At 37.3% G+C, this 19555-nt stretch overlaps 1 protein-coding gene across 4 annotated transcripts in view; it reads left to right on the top strand.

Moving 5' to 3' along the window:
* Nucleotides 1-2463: 2463 nt before the first annotated feature.
* LOC101895567 (equilibrative nucleoside transporter 4) overlaps nt 2464-19555 on the top strand; it is a 29131-nt gene continuing 12039 nt past the window's right edge. For 3 of the 4 annotated variants that reach the window (XR_009343759.1, XR_009343760.1, XM_005187684.4), the window contains exons 1-4: nt 2464-3303; nt 6750-7590; nt 12606-12889; nt 13007-13293. Coding sequence is in view for 2 of the 4 variants with exons in the window: in XM_005187684.4 (XP_005187741.1) it covers nt 7418-7590; nt 12606-12889; nt 13007-13293 (744 nt within the window). In the remaining 2 variants the exon portion in view is untranslated. Of the gene's footprint in view, nt 3304-6717; nt 7591-12605; nt 12890-13006; nt 13294-19555 lie in introns of those variants that run through there. The other variant, XM_020038261.2, reaches the window with a different exon arrangement.

Genomic DNA, 19555 nt, shown 5'->3' with positions numbered 1-19555 from the left:
TATTTTTTATTGCTGCACAGTGGGCCATTTTATGTTTCCCTCTAGAAAACACTTGACTTTAGGAAAAATATTTTTTAAAAAAATCTGCCCGATTAATCTTTCAGGACTTTTTATATCTCGAAAGTACACCTCATGGGCTTTCCAACGTGCTATTCCATGAGCTTGCACTATTTTTAGTTTTCGCACAGTGGGACTCGTTGATAACTTTTGAAAAATAAGAAAAATCAATTTTTCTCTAATTTTCCACGATCGATTTGGCCAACTAACAGCGTTTTAGAAAGCTCTTGGAACGACCTTTCCTGCAGTGCCATTCATATGCGTGCACTATTTTTTATTGCTGCACAGTGGGCCATTTTATGTTTCCCTCTAGAAAAGACTTGACTTTAGGAAAAAAATTTTTAAAAAAAATCTGCCCGATTAATCTTTCAGGAGTGTTTATATATTGAAAGTACACCTCATGGGCTTTCCAACGTGCTATTCCATGAGCTTGCACTATTTTTAGTTTTCGCACAGTGGGACTCGTTGATAACTTTTGAAAAATAAGAAAAATCAATTTTTCTCTAATTTTCCACGATCGATTTGGCCAAGTAATAGCGTTTTAGAAAGCTCTTGGAACGAGCTTTCCTGCAGTGCCATTCATATGCGTGCACTATTTTTTATTGCTGCACAGTGGGCCATTTTATGTTTCCCTCTAGAAAACACTTGACTTTAGGAAAAATATTTTTTAAAAAAAATCTGCCCGATTAATCTTTCAGGACTTTTTATATCTCGAAAGTACACCTCATGGGCTTTCCAACGTGCTATTCCATGAGCTTGCACTATTTTTAGTTTTCGCACAGTGGGACTCGTTGATAACTTTTGAAAAATAAGAAAAATCAATTTTTCTCTAATTTTCCACGATCGATTTGGCCAACTAACAGCGTTTTAGAAAGCTCTTGGAACGACCTTTCCTGCAGTGCCATTCATATGCGTGCACTATTTTTTATTGCTGCACAGTGGGCCATTTTATGTTTCCCTCTAGAAAAGACTTGACTTTAGGAAAAAAATTTTTAAAAAAAATCTGCCCGATTAATCTTTCAGGAGTGTTTATATATTGAAAGTACACCTCATGGGCTTTCCAACGTGCTATTCCATGAGCTTGCACTATTTTTAGTTTTCGCACAGTGGGACTCGTTGATAACTTTTGAAAAATAAGAAAAATCAATTTTTCTCTAATTTTCCACGATCGATTTGGCCAAGTAATAGCGTTTTAGAAAGCTCTTGGAACGAGCTTTCCTGCAGTGCCATTCATATGCGTGCACTATTTTTTATTGCTGCACAGTGGGCTATGTAACTTTCTTCCATTAAAAAATAGTCGGTATGATGACGAAAGTTTTTTATTGAAATACCTTTAAATTAGTTATTTTATTTTTTTATACTTATAATTATGTTCATTATCAGGTACAAACAAGAATAAATACAAATTTAAAAAAATGCATTTTTGTTTCGCATCTTCAAAAATCGTTTTTATTTTACCCCTACCAAAATCGTTTTTATTTTCCGCATATCTGTTATACACTGTTATACAACAGAAAGTGCGCCCAGACTGGGTGTTGTCTTCGCTAGTTAAAATCGATTTTATCTTCACGCACATCGTTATATAGACCCTAATATAAAGGCTACATTCGGTATTTTTATTATTTTAACAGAATTTTTAACGGATTTTATTTGTTTGAAAATTGCCAAATTCTTTTCAAATGGTGGAGGGTATTCACAGTTCGGCCCGGCCGAACTTACAGCTTTTTTACTTGTTTGGAAAAAATATTTCTTTTTTGTCTTCCTCTATAAAAAGAATTGGATTTTGGCCTTCGCTTAAAGCATATCACAGTTTTGGTCAATATGACCATTTGTTTTCTTCTATAAGAAGGCTATGATTTGGCAATCACGTTATGTTATCTTTTTCTATAAGAAGAGCTCCTGACCTTCTAAAAGTCTTTTTCTGTAAGAAGACTATGGTATTGTATTTTGTAAGGAGCTCACGTTTCGGTGTTCTAAATATTGACCACGTTTAGGGTCTTTTTCCATGAAAAGATCTCGGTTTGGTGTTCTTTAAAAAACGACCAGGTTTTGGTCTTCTATGTGAAGACGACATTTTGGTCTCTTTGGCATTCTTTTATAATAAGATCATGTTTTGGCCTTTTTAAGAAGACAACGATTTTAATTTACTTCGACATTACGACTACATTCTGGCCGTCTACATAAAGAGACCCCTCTCAACTTTTATAAGAATACCAAATTTGGGGTTCTGTAAAAATCAACATTGGTCTCTTATATAGAAACACCCTTTTTTTAATCACCTCAAATATGACCACCTTAACGACTTCAACGTCTGGCAACTCTGCATCATTTACATCCCTATTTAGAAAAGACACACAACACAGGGTGACACACTAAAAAGCTTTTACCAATTACATTTATCCACACACCCCTTTTTGTGAAAATTTTAATGGTGATGGATGGGTGTGTGTGTGAGTGGGTTTGTGCTACAATTACGCCATTTGAATGGCATCATCCCCAAAAAGGAGGAACACACACAAATCACACTTTACATTTTGACAGATATTTGACCACCTCCGCTGAGAGAGTCCCATTAAATAAATAAACAGAGAGCTAGTCGTGAGCAATAAACGGACGTGCTACGTGCGATGACACAAAGTCGACGTGAAATTCTGGCAAAATATGAAGGGAAAATCAATTTCTGGTTTCAGTAGAAAAACATGCGCAAATATAATCGAACAACCTAAGAATAAGAAAATACACACGGATGGTCGCGGCGGTCCCAAAGAATACAAGAAATTTTTATTATGAAAAATCAAATAATAAATAAAAATTAATTCAATAAAATCAAATTGAAATTTTGTTATTTGTGTTAGATCTGCAAAGAGATGATAAAAACGTTACATGGTTTTAAATTTGAAAAATAATTTCAAAGAAAACAAGTGTTTGTGTTCTTGATGACGGCAATGAAAAAATCCAATCTCTTCTTCTCCAGTCCCCCAACAAAAATATCAATATTTTGTGAATAGAGAAACGCCTTTTGGAATGTGGTGAAAAGTGTTAGTGCATAATAAAAGGATCTGTGAAAAATAATTTTCGGCAAAGTTATGAAAACAATAGTTTAAAATTTTTAAATAAAAAAAATTGAAAAAAGTTTTTGTAAATAAAAAATCCTAACAACATTTGAAAAGAAACTACCTACCTTCTCTTAACCATTTGTTGTCTATTTTTCCTGTGAGGAGAAATCGACACTCATTTTTTTATTCGGTAATAATTACGCTCTCATCCCTCTTCTCAAACGTTTAGGTTATGTCGATAAGCTGGTGGTTTACCACTTGCTGGCTTGCCAGATTTTTGATGTGGGAAAGGGGGGAAATACCCAAAAAATCCCTGTAAACTAAGATTTTAGGAAAATGTAGTTTTGTAGTTTGCTTATTTATGTCGAATTTTACAACCTTTTATATGATGTGTCTCTTAAGGTAAGAATACCTAAAACGCTTTTTTGTCTGACTTAAGGTGAGAATAAATAAAACGCTTATTTGACTGGCTTAAGTCATTGGCTGGCTTCTTCGTAGAGTAACAAAGTAGTTCTTGGTTGAATTAGTTCGATTTTCGACTTACGCTCCTTTGTTCTTTTTCGAAAAAGCCAGCCGATGACTTAAGCCAGCCGAGAAAAGATTTTTATGTATTGTCACCTTTAATATGCCGTGCGTCGAGGCCAAACTCTTCTCGATTCTCGAGTGCACTCTTCAACAGCAGCACACGATTAAAATGTAAACATCAATTCTTATGGTATTATCCAGATTTCTTTAAGAGTTCCTTTTTACCACCAGGATATATTTTTAGCCATTATACGGACATATTTATATGTGTTGTTGTATTGGGTTTTGCTGCAAGCTTCTTGATCAAAGTACTAAGAGTTTGTTATATATTTGTAACCAGGTATTCGTTGAATTTTTGTCCCAAACCATACGGAATTGGAAATAGAAGAGGGCCAAGGCAAGTCCTAAACATATGATTTATCCAGTCACTATGTTTACAGGAATTTCTAATTTACAGACTCTCAGCCCGCCATTTTATAGATTTTGAGAGTTTCTTCTATCAGATATCAGACGAATTGAGATCCCTTAATAATCTTCACTATCAGAGAATCTGAGAAATTGAACATACATTTGTGGTCGGCTATAATTAGTATTCTCTGCAGTCTCACTACGGCAATTCAGTGTTTCGGTAGCAATCTTGGTTATAGATTCTTCCCAGTCTGAAATTTCCAATGGTTCTTGCATCTGCTGCAGCTTTTCTCTGTTTGTATTATTTTTATTCCGTGTTAGCAGCACTTCTTTGCAGTCTGATGGTACAATGGAAGATGCAAGCGATTAACTTTCTTAATAGAGCACGCATTTTAATGAAAAATTTCAACTGATAGGAAGCATTGTTCTGTAAGACGATTCATGGTAAAATTATAAATCGAACCGAAGATGTTTGACAGTGAAACAAAACACGAAATATGTTTAACGATAAGATATATTTTTACGTAAAGTATTTATGTTTAATGAGAATGAGACTATTAAAGTATGGGAAAATCCGATTTACAGTGTGGGAAAATCCGAAAGGTCCCAAAACATTTGTGTGTGCGCTGATAATAAAAATACAATTTAATAAGGTCGACACTCCAAGATAGTAATGCTCTCACTAGGTAACAAAAAAGAAATGCGCTCACTTAAGCGTTGGAACAGAACAACCATCTGTGTGCATTGATAAGAAGTATTATTAGGATTGACGTAGGCTATCAGATCAGATTTGAATCTACATCCGAACGAAACGGTAGTGGTTCTCTATTCATTTAATTCCCTCCACCATACATAGTATGGAGGGTATATTAAGTTCGTCATTCCGTTTGTAAATTATCGAAATGATAATTATAGACCTAAGAAAGTTCTTGATCAGCGTAAAATGTTAAGGCGATTTAGCCCTATCCGCCCGTCTCTTTGTTGTAATCACGCTAGAGTCAAAAATTAATTAAGATAGGAAGCTAACATTTTGCATATATCAGTTTTTTTGTCTACAGGCAGATCAAGTTCGAAGATGGGCTATATCGGTCCACGATATCGTATAGCCTCTATAAAACGGTACCCCCGATAATCGGTTTTTTGATGATTTTAGCTCAATGGTATTTTCTGAAAATCCACACAAGAAATTCTTTTTGAGCACTTTACCCCCTGGGAGAGAATTGTCCATATAGGTCCACGATATCGTATAGTCCCAATACAACGGTATCCCCCGATATTCAGTATTTTGACGATTTTAGGGACATTATTCACCGGAGTTGTTTCAAATTGCGTGTTTAGAGTTGGTAATGGTTACTACAGTCTATGACAAAAAATTGTCTATGCAGGTCTTCGTATAGCCTATATATAACGGTACCTCCCTGAATTCGGTATTTTGATGATTTTAGCGACATTATTCACCGGAGTTGTTTAAAATTTCGTATTTAGAGTTCGAAAGGGGAACTACAGCTTATGACAAAAAAATTCGTATGCAGGTCCAGGTCTTCGTGTAGCTCCCCTACATTGATACCTCCCTATAGTAGGAATTTTGACGATTTTAGGTACAATATTCACCGGAATTGTTTCAAAATACGCATTAGAGTTCATAATGGGAACTACAGTCTATGACATAAAATTCTCTATGCATGTCCAAGTCTTCGTATAGGCCCAATTTATCGGTGCCTCCCTATATTCGGTATTTTGACGAATTAAGGTACATTATTTACCGAAATTTTTTGAAATTTCATATTTGAATTTCCTAATAGGTACTACAGCCTGTCACAGAAAATTATCTATGCAGGTCCAGGTGTTCGTATGGGCCCAATTTATCCACACCTCCCTATATTCGCTGTTTTGACGATTATATACAATATTCACCGATATTGTTTGAAATTTTGTATATGAAGTTCCTAACAGGAACTACAGAAAATTTCTATGCAGGCCCAGGTCTACGTATAGGTCCCATATATCGGTAAACCCCTATATTCGGAATTTTGACGATTTTATTTTCAAGCTTCGTATTTGAATATTGTAATGGCTTATGACAACAGTTGCCTATGCAGGTCCAAGTCTTCGTATAGACCCCAATATAATGGCTATATTCGGCGTTTTTAAGATTTTTAAAGCATTTTTAATGGATTTTGTTTATTCTCTTTTTTGAAAATTTGTTGCAAATGGTGGAGAGTATTCTTACCCTCCCTTACTGCTTTTTTACTTGTTTTCATTTGGTCCTTCGAGCCGAATCGAAATACATCCAAAACTACATCCGAAAACATGTTGTTTTCCCTTCATACTGAAACACACATATAATTGGTCATATGCCTAGGATGTATGTATCTGTCGACAAAACGACTAATGTTTCCTATTATTTCATAAGAAAATTCAAATTATTTATATTTTCAATATAAATATCAGTTTAATTGAATAAAACATTTGCTTTTGACCGCATCATTACATTTATTTCACGAAATTACTCGTGTATTTATTAGAGGTATACAAATCCCCCTTTACCATATTTCATAGAAATCCACACAATCTGGCAAGCCTGCAACCACTTCTCTGGGATTTGCATCATTTGTTTTGTTTTTTTTTTCTACTCTCTCCCATTGCTATTGTTGGGCTACCTTGAGAGAAGAGGGATGAAATCTAACAATTTGTCACTTGCAGCGCCTTAAAGTCTGAAACAGGCGATTGTTTAGCATTGACTTTGTAAAAGAATACGAAAAAAAAAAAAAAACAAATAAAGAAACAAAACAAAGTGAAAACAAATAAAATAAAGAAAAAAACTTAAAGAAATAATAACACTCTCTGACAATAAGAATTTTAACATAATTGCTTTCTCGCGTAAAAAAAAGTTGTGCTCTCTGCCATACGGTTGTTTGCTCTCGCACTCGATTCGGCTCCTTTTCCTTTTTGTGTTGAAGAATATTTTGATTGTTGCGGTTGTTTGTTTGGTCTTTTCGCCTGACGATACTTCCTTTTCGTTGCCGGAGGAATCGTGCAACGAGTAAACTTGTCGTGTCTGTATGTCTGTACGTACGTGCGTATACTTAATATGATGCGTAATAGTAGTGGTAATGTTGTTCTTGTTATTGCTGTGCATAATATCCGGTTTTAAGGACTACTGCACGTAACAGACATTATTAATCCCGAGTGAGTGAGTGTGTGCCTTGTGGAGGACGTGTGTATGTTTTCCAACACCAATTACAAAATCGTTGGCCAGGTTTTCTTCTACTACAGAAACTCTCACATACACACGCACGCACACATAAAGAACAAACACCACCAAAAATAATTGGAGAGTTGTGAACAGAACACAGCAGCATAACATAAATATGGAATCCGCACAATCAACCACTTATGAACCGCTAGAGGGCCGCAGTTCCGGCATACGTCACGAACCCATGGATAGTCCAGAGAATGATATACGTGCTCCCAAGGATCAAAAACATATGGTCTATTTGGCCATGTTGGCAGCCGGCATTGGTTTTGTTCTACCCTACAATAGGTGAGTAATCATTTTGTAACCCATACCCCAAGTGCAAGTGGACGGAACTGGCAATGATGTGTATGTCTGTGTGAAAAGTTTTCACCAGAGTTCATGGTTTCACGAAAATTGATATGCAAATGATTTCGTTTTTCGGTCTTTTGGAATAGGTCAGTGCTATTGTTTTTGTGTATGTATGAGTGTGTGTGTGTGCATGTATGTCTACTACACTCTGAGTGCACATAAACCAAGCCAATAGAGGCATACTATTATTATCGCTTTGCGAACATTTATCAAATTCGCCAGCGAGTCTAGCAGCTCTTGAAATATTTATACTGCTGTGTTTAAACATTGTATGTAGGCAGATATGAATTTGTGTTTGTTTGTTTATAAATTTGCGTGCTAATGTATATTTTGTCTGGTGGTCAAATATTTATTTATTTACAAGGGGGGAAACAATTTCCAACAACATGAATGGCATAGGACCGTAATGCAGAATGGTTTTTATTTGCAAAATTGTAGTCTGATATTTAATAATAATTTGTTATAGCAGAGTTATTTACATGACATGCAAATGATACAAAGCATTGATGGTTTCATGGGGGCAGAAATGCTTAGCCACTGTTTATACCCTCAGCCATGTGGCTAGAGAGGGTATATATCATTTGATACGACCAAAACTCTCGAAGGGAGTATCCGATTCGATCCAAACTTGGTATATCGTAATATTATTGTCAAACTTAGATCGAGTTCGGAGATGGGCAGTATCGGTCCACTCATTCTGATACCTCGCCCACAAAAGGTCAAAATTTTCAAAAAATATATTTTCTGCACAGAAAGAGAAACGATATTACAATTTTACTTCAAGTTTGCAAATCCTAATATTTTCCTTAGTTCTAGGTCAGGTGCGAAAATGGACAATATCGGTGCACTTCATCAAGTGCTTCCCCCACAAAGGGTCGAAATTTTGAATAATTATAACTCTTATAAAATGTGATGTAAGAGTTCGACTGTCTTCAAATTTCACACATCCCAATAATTTTATTAACCCAAGGACTGGTGCCAATCGGTCCACTCCTTCTGGTACCTCCCCCACAAAAGATCGAAATTTTCAAAAAATATATTTTCTGCACAGAAAGAGAAAGTATAATCCGATTTTTCTCGAACTTTGCAAATCCTAATATTTGCATCAGTGCTAGGTTATGTGTAAAAATGGACAATATCGGTCCACTCCATCTGGTGCCTCCCCCACAAAGGGTCAAAATTTTGAATAATTACAACTCTTATAAACTCTGATGTAAGAGTCCGATTGTCTTCAAATTTCACACATCCCAATATTTTTATTAACCCAAGGACTGATGCCAAGATGGAATACATCGGTCCACTCCTTCAAGTACCTCCCCCACAAAAGGTCGAAATATTCAAAAAATATTTTTTCTGCACAAAAAGAGAAACGATATTCCGATTTTGCTCTAACTTTGGAAATCCTAATATTTTCCTTAGTTCTAGGTCAAGTGCGGAAATGGACAATATCGGTCCACTCCATCAAGTATCTCTCTCACAAAGGGTCAAAATTTTGAATAATTATAACTCTCATAAAATGTTATGTGATGTGTGATCCGTTTGTCTTAAAATTTCACACATTGCAATATTTTTATAAACTGAAGATCTGGTGCTAATATGGAATATAGCGGTCCACTCCTTCTGGTACCTCCCCCACAAAAGGTTGAAATTTTTTAATATTCATTAAACTCATAAAATCCGATGCCAACGTTCAATTTGACCATTGCATTGAGGGTGGTAAGGCGTAGTGTGAGTGACTCGAACTCCTATCAATTTTGAAAATTCTCTAAACAATGCGGATTCAAACTGTCGTCCTTGATCTGTCACTACTTGAGAAGGCACTCCAAATCTTGATATCCATCCACTAAGAAATGCTTTTGCAACAGATTCAGCTGTGATATCTTGTAGTGGAAAAGCCTCGGGCCATCGGGTGAATCTGTCAATACACGTTAGACAGTACCTATACCCTTCCGACGGTGGAAGAGGTCCAATTATATCGATGCTTACTACTTTAAATCGCTCGTCTGGAATTGGGAATTGCCCAACAGCACTTTTCACGTGGCGTACAACCTTGACTTGCTGACACTTTAAGCATGATTTAGCCCTATCCGATATCATCTTAATTGAAGATTTTGTGCCGGGATGTGATATGTTGTGTATCATGTCAAATACTTGCTTTCGGAAAAGAGGTGTGATGTACGGTCTTGCTTTAGATGTTGACACATCACATACGATTTCTTTTTTCGACGTTGGAATTTCAAGGGATTTCAGTTCCAAATTTGATGGTTTTTCGTGTGCAAGCTAAGATTTAAGTTCTTCGTCTTTCGTTTGATCTTCGGCTAGTTCTGAATAATTCAAAGAAGATGGGAACGATATCCTGTTGACACGAGACAATGCATCTGCAGTTGTATTTTGTTTTCCAGGTACATGATGAATGTCTACCGTATGCTGTCCAATAAAATCTAAGTGACGAAGTTGGCGTGGAGATGCTTTATCGTGACGTTGATTAAAAGCAAATGTAAGCGGTTTATGATCTGTGTATATGCAAAACTGACGTCCTTCAAGAAAATGTTGGAAATACTTCAATCCTGAGTATGCCACCAAAAGTTCGCGATCATAAGCACTATACCGTGTTTGTGTCTCTGACAACTTCTTTAAGTAGAATCCGAGTGGTTTCCATTCACCATCAATTAGTTGTTGGAGGGCAGCCTGTATCTGACGCGTCTACCCATAAAGATGTCTCGGCGGATTCAATAGGATATGCCAAAAGTGCAGCGTTCGCAAGTTGGGTTATGCATTCTTTAAATGATTTTCGTAATTCGGGAGTCCAAACTATTGGCTTTTTGTCGTTCTTCTTTTGACGGGTTTTTAGGGCATTTAGCGTTGCTTGAGCTTGGGCGGCTCTCGGAATAAAACGTCGATAAAAATTGATCATTCCCAAGAATCGACTCAATTCATTGACAGTTTGGGGCAATTTGTACTGAAGGATTGCAGAAACACGTTCTGGACATGGAGTAAGGCCGTCTTGTTTCACACAGTATCCCAGAAATTCCAGAGAGTTCTTGCCAAATTCGCATTTTTCACTGTTGATAGTTATGCCATATTCTTGTAGTCGAGAGAATATTTGCCGGAGATGATTTTCGTGCTCTTCTTCATTTTCAGACGCTACGAGTATGTCATCGATGTAGGCAAAACAGAAGTCAAGTCCTCGTAAAACCTCATGAATAAAGCGTTGGAATGTTTGCGCAGCGTTCGTAAGACCAAATGGCATGCGCGTGAACTCAAACAATCCAAATGGCGTAATTATAGCAGTCTTTGAGATATCTTCTTCTGCCACAGGAATCTGAAAGTATGCTTTGACCAAATCAATTTTTGAAAATACTTTCTTACCAGCCAGCATATATCCAAAATCCTGGATATGTGCTACGGGGTAACGATCGGGTACGGTTATCTTATTAAGAGAACGATAATCTCCACAGGGGCGCCACAACCCGTCACCTTTTGGTACCATGTGTAACGGACTCGCACAAGAACTTCTTGATGGTCTGCAAATTCCTAACTGCATCATTTATTCGAATTCATCTCTTGCGACTTTGAGTTTTTCTGGCATCTGAAGATGGATATGTAGAAAATAAGTCAAAAACGGCAAATTAAAAAATATTTACCTTGAGTGATGAGCAGTATATTTTACGGCTGATCAAAAAGGATCCATATTTGAGTGCACCGAAGCTCGCAAAAATTGGTGAAAAGGATTTGGGAAAACTATGTTGCCGTCAAACAATAAGAAACATATTGCATAAGTCCTATTACAATGGAAGAAGATCTAGACATAAACCTCTAATCAGCAAACGAAATCAAGAAGTAAAATATCAATTGGGATTTGCCAAGGAGCACATATCAAAAGATTTTTCATTTTGGAAGAATGTGCTGTTCACGAGAGCAAATTCAGAAGGCAGACCTTGTGTATGGAGAAAGGCAAATGAAGCGCTCCTTGTCAAAAATATGAAGCCTACAGTGAAGCACGGTGGTGGGTCAGTAATGGCGTGGGGTTCATTTTCAGCCTCTGGACACACGTATTGCATTTTATTGAGGGTATTATGAATCAGACGATGTACCTTAACATTTTGAAAAGTTTGCCACTTTGTAAGTAAAAGCTCGGCCTTGGCAAAGGTTATAATTTTTCATCAAGACAATGATCCGAAACACAAGGCTTGAAAATGAGAATAGAATCCAATCTCCCTCTTCGATTGTTAATTCAATTCCCTATTCGGTGATGAGAAAGGAAAGAACAACCTTATTCAACCAATTCTTTATCCAGCTGGAAGGACCAATGTAAATGAGAGTAGAATCCATTCTCCTTTTTCGATTGTCAACTCTATTCTCTATTCGGTGATGAGAAAAGAAAGAACAACCTTATTCTTTGGATGTAGTTTCAATTCTTTATCTGGCTCGAAGGACCAAATGAATAGAATCCAATCTCCCTCGTCGATTGTCAATTCTATTCTCTATTCGGCTCGACTGGAGCAATGTAAAATAATAAGAAAAGAATACAACCGCTTCGCTTGGGTGTAGATTCAACTCTTGTTTTTATTTAAAAATATGTTCCTTAAGTACTACTGAAACTAATCCTTGACGTGTTGTGGAGAGTAATTCCTCTCTTTGGTTGCCATAGATCTATAGGTTATCTTTTTCGAGGATATGGAAATTGGCTTTCGATTCATATTTTTTTAAACATTAGAAGTCTTCTCAGTTTTTTTACACACCACTGGATTCTACAACCAAGTTAAAGTTTTAAAATTGGAAGACTAATTTAAGAGGAATCCCAAATACTAAATAAAAACCGTAAGAGCCTTTACAATGGCCAACGAAAACTTGCTTTGGAAAAAAATCATCCCCAACAGTGCTTTAACTTTTACAAATCAATGTCTTCATTGTTGTTTTTGATTATTTATTGTTTTTTCTCTCTCTTTCAGTTTTATAATCGCTGCGGACTACTGGCAGGCACGTTTTCCTGGACGTTCCGTCGCTTTGGACATGTCAATGACGTACATTGTGGTTGCATTTGGCACAGTCCTGCTAAATAATGTTTTCCTTTCGTTGGCACCGTTTCGAGTGCGCGTCATGTTCGGCTATATTGTCTCCTTCACGACACTGGTGTTTGTGGCCGTGTGTGAGGTGGCATGGCATATGTTTGCCGCCAACACGGCCTATACGGTCAATTTGGCAGCTGTATCACTGGTGGCCATTGGTTGTACAGGTAAGTGAGTGTAATTGTTGGGTTGGGTGATAAGTGCCAAATGTTGGCGTGATATAATTGTGGGTGGACAGAAGTCTATGGCAAAGTTATTAATTGGTGTTTTCCTCTGTTTTGCAGTTCAACAATCAAGTTTTTATGGCTTTGCCAGCATGTTCCCCAAACGCTATACCCAGGCGGTGATGACGGGCGAAAGTTTGGCCGGTTTTTTGGTGTCTTCCAATCGTGTCGGCACAAAGCTGTTGATACAGAATGACCGAGTGTCAACGGTGATTTTCTTTTTCACATCAACACTGTATATTTTGTTCAGTTATTTGTTGCATTTGGCCACCATTAATTCGCCGTTTGTACGTTATCATATGCGGGCGTGTGCCAAGATTGTCCTGCGACCGGACGAGGATCGTTTGGTAAGTATGAATGGGGTAATTTATGGATGGCATGTGTGGTTATGTGACAAAATGCATTAGTAAATTCCAATGATTGGATTTTAATTGCTGTTATATTTAGGATCTCCATTAGGACATACTACACTTTATGAGGTACTATTTATAGCAGATAATGGCAAAATCTGAACCAATTGGAAACGGTACTCAATAAACTTGAGTGATTGTGAGACGCTGTTTAATTTAGAAAATATTTTTTCTTAAAAACTAGAAAAGGGTTGGAGAGGATTCATGAAGGTTATATGGGAGTATCATGGTGTCCACCTTATTCGCAACCTATGCTGGATGGAGTTAGGTTGAGCCTGTCAACGGAAGCTAAGTACCTCGGTACCGTACCTGACCGAAAAGTAAATTGGAAGAAGAATATCGAGGAGCGAGCGAAGCTTAATGGCACTATATTCTTGTAGAGACTCTATAGGGAAGAGTTGGGGACTTAAACCACATATAATCAAATGGTTATATGAATCAGTTGTTCGGCCAATACTAACTTATGGAGGGCTTTAGACAAAGCTACTGTCAGCAAAAACATTGTTAAAGTCCAAAGAGTAGCATCGTTACTAATTATAGGTGCCGTTAAAATCACACGCCAATCTGCACTTGACACCCTACTCAACTTAAAACCCTTAAGTATTTTTGTAAAGGAAGAAGCTGCTAGGTGTGCCCTACGACTCAATGAACTGGGTCAATGGCTGAGTCAGTCCTTGGACACTCTATCATTCTTAAATGTGTGGAGAGCATAGGAGGTCAGGCTATAACCAGTGATTATATATCACACAGGCAAAGTTTCAAATCACTGGGACATCTGGACCCGGAACACACCACCTTTTAACGGTATAGCTGTCTATACCGATGGTTCAAAGATGGAAAGTGGTACAGGAGCTGGAGTCTTTTGTGAAAGTTTGAACATCCGAAGATCCTTTAAACTAAACACCGGCTGCAGCGTTTTTCAGCAAAAATCTTTGCTATCAGGGAAGCCATTGAGCTGTTGGAAAATAGAATCAATGAACTGTAGTCAGGCGGTCTTGAAGGCTCTTAATTCTGTTACAATCAAATCTATGGCTGTTCAGGAATGCTGAAATGCTCTGGAAAAGTTTAAGACGTCTGTCAGACTTTGTTGGGTCCTGCATCATTGTAACATAACATAGCACATGAATTAGCTAGAGGCGGATCTGAGTCAGTAGATCTAGAGATCTATAGCTCAGTGAAGCCACAACGTATTACATAATCACTACTTTGGGAGATTCAATCAGAACTAGATGATTGGAAGGGGATGTCATATCTCCAAAAAAAAAAATAGGGCAGTGATCTTCGAACGTCACTTATCCCCTTGACGAAATTTGACCTAAAGCTTATTGTAGACCTAATTACAAGACACTGTTACATAATGGCCATGATTTCAAAGAGGGGGGGAGGGCGAAGACACTGAATACTGCAGTCTCTGTCAGGACGAGGAGGAAACCGAGACAGCGGATCACTTACTCTCCAACTCTTTATGGAGTCAGACAGAGGCAACTGGGCAAGCAAATTCTAACCGACTTAACCTCTTGTTCTGAAACCGAGCCAGTCATGCTTCAATTAGCCAGAAAATTTAAATGACTAACGACAACACGCTGACCACAACGTGGATACACTTTCATCCTCTTCGCTTCTGTCTCTATTACTTCTAACATTGCCTTATGCTATATTTTCTTTTTACATTGGAGTTCTTCGTCTCTAAATAGGATGAACATAATGGGCCAACAGGTATCCGAGTGGAATGGTTGTATTTTATGCAACCACGCATCCTTTAACCTATCCTAACCAACATGATGTCCAAATGTAGCCTGTCGAACTTTATATTGGCCAAATATGAATAGTAATAACGAAAGTCTAGTATTAAATTGTAAGGTATTTTTAATATATACAAATATCGAGCTTTTGCCTCACGAAATTGTAGATATCCCTTGGTACAAGGTAGAATTTTCATGCATTAGTATTTGACAGATCACGTGGGATTTCAGACATGGTGTCAAAGAGAAAGATGCTCAGTATGCTTTGACATTTCATCACTAACGAGCAACGCTTGCAAATCATTGAATTTTATTACCAAAATCAGTGTTCGGTTCGAAATGTGTTTCGCGCTTTACTTCCGATTTATGGTCTACATAATCGACCAAGTGAGCAAACAATTAATGCGATTGTGACCAAGTTTCGCACTCAGTTTACTTTTTACTTTTTATTGGACATCAAACCAACCACACGAATGCGTACAGAAGAGAATATTGCGTCTGTTTCTGAGAGTGTTGCTGAAGACCGTGAAATGTCGATTCGTCGCCGTTCGCAGCAATTGGGTTTGTGTTATTCGACCACATGGAAGATTTTACGCAAAGATCTTGGTGTAAAACCGTATAAAATACAGCTCGTGCAAGAACTGAAGCCGAACGATCTGCCACAACGTCGAATTTTCAGTGAATGGGCCCTAGAAAAGTTGGCAGAAAATCCGCTTTTTTATCGACAAATTTTGTTCAGCGATGAGGCTCATTTCTGGTTGAATGGCTACGTAAATAAGCAAAATTGCCGCATTTGGAGTGAAGAGCAACCAGAAGCCGTTCAAGAACTGCCCATGCATCCTGAAAAATGCACTGTTTGGTGTGGTTTGTACGCTGGTGGAATCATTGGATCGTATTTTTTCAAAGATGCTGTTCGACGCAACGTTACGGTGAATGGCGATCGCTATCGTTCGATGCTAACAAACTTTTTGTTGCCAAAAATGGAAGAACTGAACTTGGTTGACATGTGGTTTCAACAAGATGGCGCTACATGCCACACAGCTCGCGATTCTATGGCCATTTTGAGGGAGAACTTCGGAGAACAATTCATCTCAAGAAATGGACCGGTAAGTTGGCCACCAAGATCATGCGATTTGACGCCTTTAGACTATTTTTTGTGGGGCTACGTCAAGTCTAAAGTCTACAGAAATAAGCCAGCAACTATTCCAGCTTTGGAAGACAACATTTCCGAAGAAATTCGGGCTATTCCGGCCGAAATGCTCGAAAAAGTTGCCCAAAATTGGACTTTCCAAATGGACCACCTAAGACGCAGCCGCGGCCAACATTTAAATGAAATTATCTTCAAAAAGTAAATGTCATGGACCAATCTAACGTTTCAAATAAAGAACCGATGAGATTTTGCAAATTTTATGCGTTTTTTTTTTTTTTTTTTAAAGTTATCAAGCTCTTAACAAATCACTCTTTATATAGAAGTCGAATGTCTTAATAATTGCTCGAATAGTAAGAGCGTAATTACTAAGTTAAAATCCATATTTGCGCGACATTATATTTCTAACATCTTAATGTCTGACAAAGGTCCGCCATTAAGCTGAAAGGAATTTCAACTTTTATGTCGCGACTGGGAAATTGAGCAAATTACCTCAAGTCCATTTTTAAGAAGGCTTATCAGAACGGTTTGTGTAGACTGTTAAGAACACTTCTTTGAGATCGCCCGAGAGTATTTCTTGTCCCTATGTAGGCTTATTGGAGTACAGACTCCAAAAGGTAGTTTGCCTGGTCATTCTAAATAGCAGCCATGACCGCACTTTATAAGCTTTGTGTTTCGGTTCATAGTCTTGATAAAAATAATAATCTTCGCCAAGACCGAGCTTTTCCTTCCAGAGTGGCAAACTTTCTTTCAAAATTTTAAGGTACACAGTCTGATCCATAATACCCTCAATAAAATGCAATACACCAGGTCCAGAGGCTGCAAATGAACCCCACACCATTAGTGACCCACCACCGTGCTTCACTATAGGCTTCATATTTTTGGCAAGGAGCGCTTCATTTGCCTTAATCCATACATAAGGTCTTCCACCTGAACCAAAAAGGTTGAATTTGCTATCGTCCGTGAACAGCACATTCTTCCAAAATGAAAAATCTTTTGATATGTGCTCCTTGGAAAATCGCAATCTTACTTCTTGATTTCGTTTGCTAATTGAGGTTTATGTCTAGCTCTTGTTCCATTGTAATTCGACTTATGCAGTATATTTCTCATTGTTTGAAGGCAACATACTTTTCCCAAATCCTTTTCAACAATTTTTGCGAGCTTCAGTGGGCTCAAAAATCGTTCCTTTTTGTTCTGCCGTAAAATATACTTGTCATAACTCAAGGTAAATATTTTACTATTTGCCGTTTTTTGACTTATTTTCTACACATCCATCAGTTTTGAACTGTTTTAGGATGTACTAAACTGTAGATCGGCTTCTATTAACAATCTCAGATATCTCAATTTTTATGAAAATTGGCAAATTTGTACCAAGTGAGAGTATTCAAAGTTCGGCCCGGTCGAACTTACAACTTTTTTAGTTGTTTTTTTTTTAATATTTACGTCAGTAAATTACAAAATGTAAAAATGGACAAGTTTATGCTTAAGCCTTGAATTCCACGGCTCAAAATTAGATATTTGTGCAAGATAATGACCCCAAACACTCGTCAAAAATAGTAAAATATTGATTTTGCTCCGAGAATATCGAGAATTGGTCAGTCCAGAGCCTCGACTTAAGTCCTATAGGGAATCAGTGGCGCAAGTCAAGGGCGAATATGCACAAAAAGTTTAAAAATAGTGGTGAGTGTGTGATAGTGTCTATCTGGCTTTCCTTTTCACTGCAAATTTCAGATCATTAAGCTCGTCTCGAAAGAGAAACAAACACATAAATCATAAACATATGATTATCGCCTTAACAAGGGAAAACTCGAAAATTTTAATTATTTGTCGAAATATTTTATATTTTCCGATGAGCCATCTATTAATGTAAGTAGAGGGTCAATGAGTTTTCCTTCTCTCCAATAATAGAATAACTGTCCTCCATTTTCAGGCGGATTTGAAAAAATAACAATATTTTCTAGTTTTTCCCTCATCGAAAATTTGTTGTGTCTGATTGCCTCAAGCAGATAAAACTAAAAGAAACAATTTTTGTTTTCGAAATTTCACACTTCTCACGAGTCCTCTCGAAATCCTTTTAACATTCATCTGCCTTTACTCCTGCGTCTACAACTATAGAATACTAATGCATTCACAAAAGTACATCAACAGTTTAGCTCTGGCTTTGACATTTTCTGCGTATGACTGTTGGAGTGACGGAATTGTGTCGGTTGGTTGCTTGTGTAGTTCTTGTTGTTAATTGTTATCCTTGGGGGGGAGGTGTCCTAAACACTCGATTTTTTTTGTTGTTCTTGCGAGGGAATTTTTTCTTCTTTATATGCGCTTTTTTTCTTTGAAAAATGTGTGAGAGGAGAAAGCTTTTACGTATAATTTTAATCGTGTACCCTCCCACCGACTTGGCTATACCGAAGTGTAAACAATGACGAGTGCACATCAATTTTGAAATGTGTAGAAGAGTTGATTTCTTTTCTTTTTTTTCATTCGAAGGACATTTGTCCAGACATGAAGTAATTGCCAAAGGGCAGTCTAGAGACCATGGGCATAACCATAGTTAATGGAAATAGTTAGGAGAAGAATGTTAAAATATGAAGGACATATGTGCCTAGCCCTTTATTGCGTAAAGCTTACAGTTCCAAGTATTTAGCGTAATCGAAATAGGAAGCGAAATATACAGTGGCTCACAGCTTATTTCAACCACCGCCCATTCTAGTGTTTAGGTAGATATAGCTTCTGAACAAATTGAGATATTTAAAAAAAATGTTGCTTATCTCCCTCTTCGATTGTCAATTCTATTCTCCGGATCGATGATGAGAAAAGAAAGAACAACATTATTCCTTGGCTATAGTTTCAATTCTCGATCCGGCTTGAAGGATCAATGTAAATAAGAATGTAGTCCAATCTCCCTCTTCGATTGCCAACTCTATTCTCAATTCGGGGATGAGAAAAGAAAGAACAACCTTATTCTTTGGATGTAGTTTCAATTCTCGATCCTGCTCGAAGGACCAATGTTAATGAGAATAGAAAGACGACTGTTTCGTCTGGGTTCAATTTCAATTCTGATTTTATTTCAAAAATATGTTTCTTAAGTGCTACAAATACTAATCTAACTTAACCTAATTGCAGCCACACAATTATTCTTATCTATTCGAATATTGAATGGAGAATATTACAGGGCTGCTTGACATTTCATTCAAGTGGTCTTGTACATTTATTGAGCGCATCGATATCTGTGCGTGTGGGTGATAACCTTTATTATCTCACACATGATCATATGCGTCAGATCACCGAATTGTTCACATGTGGTGTTTCAGAA

Source organism: Musca domestica, unplaced genomic scaffold (genome assembly GCF_030504385.1).
Source record: "Musca domestica strain aabys unplaced genomic scaffold, Musca_domestica.polishedcontigs.V.1.1 6, whole genome shotgun sequence".
NCBI lineage: Eukaryota > Metazoa > Arthropoda > Insecta > Diptera > Muscidae > Musca > Musca domestica.
The sequence above is the reverse complement of the archived record's forward strand: the minus strand, read 5'-3'. Positions and strand labels throughout refer to the sequence as shown.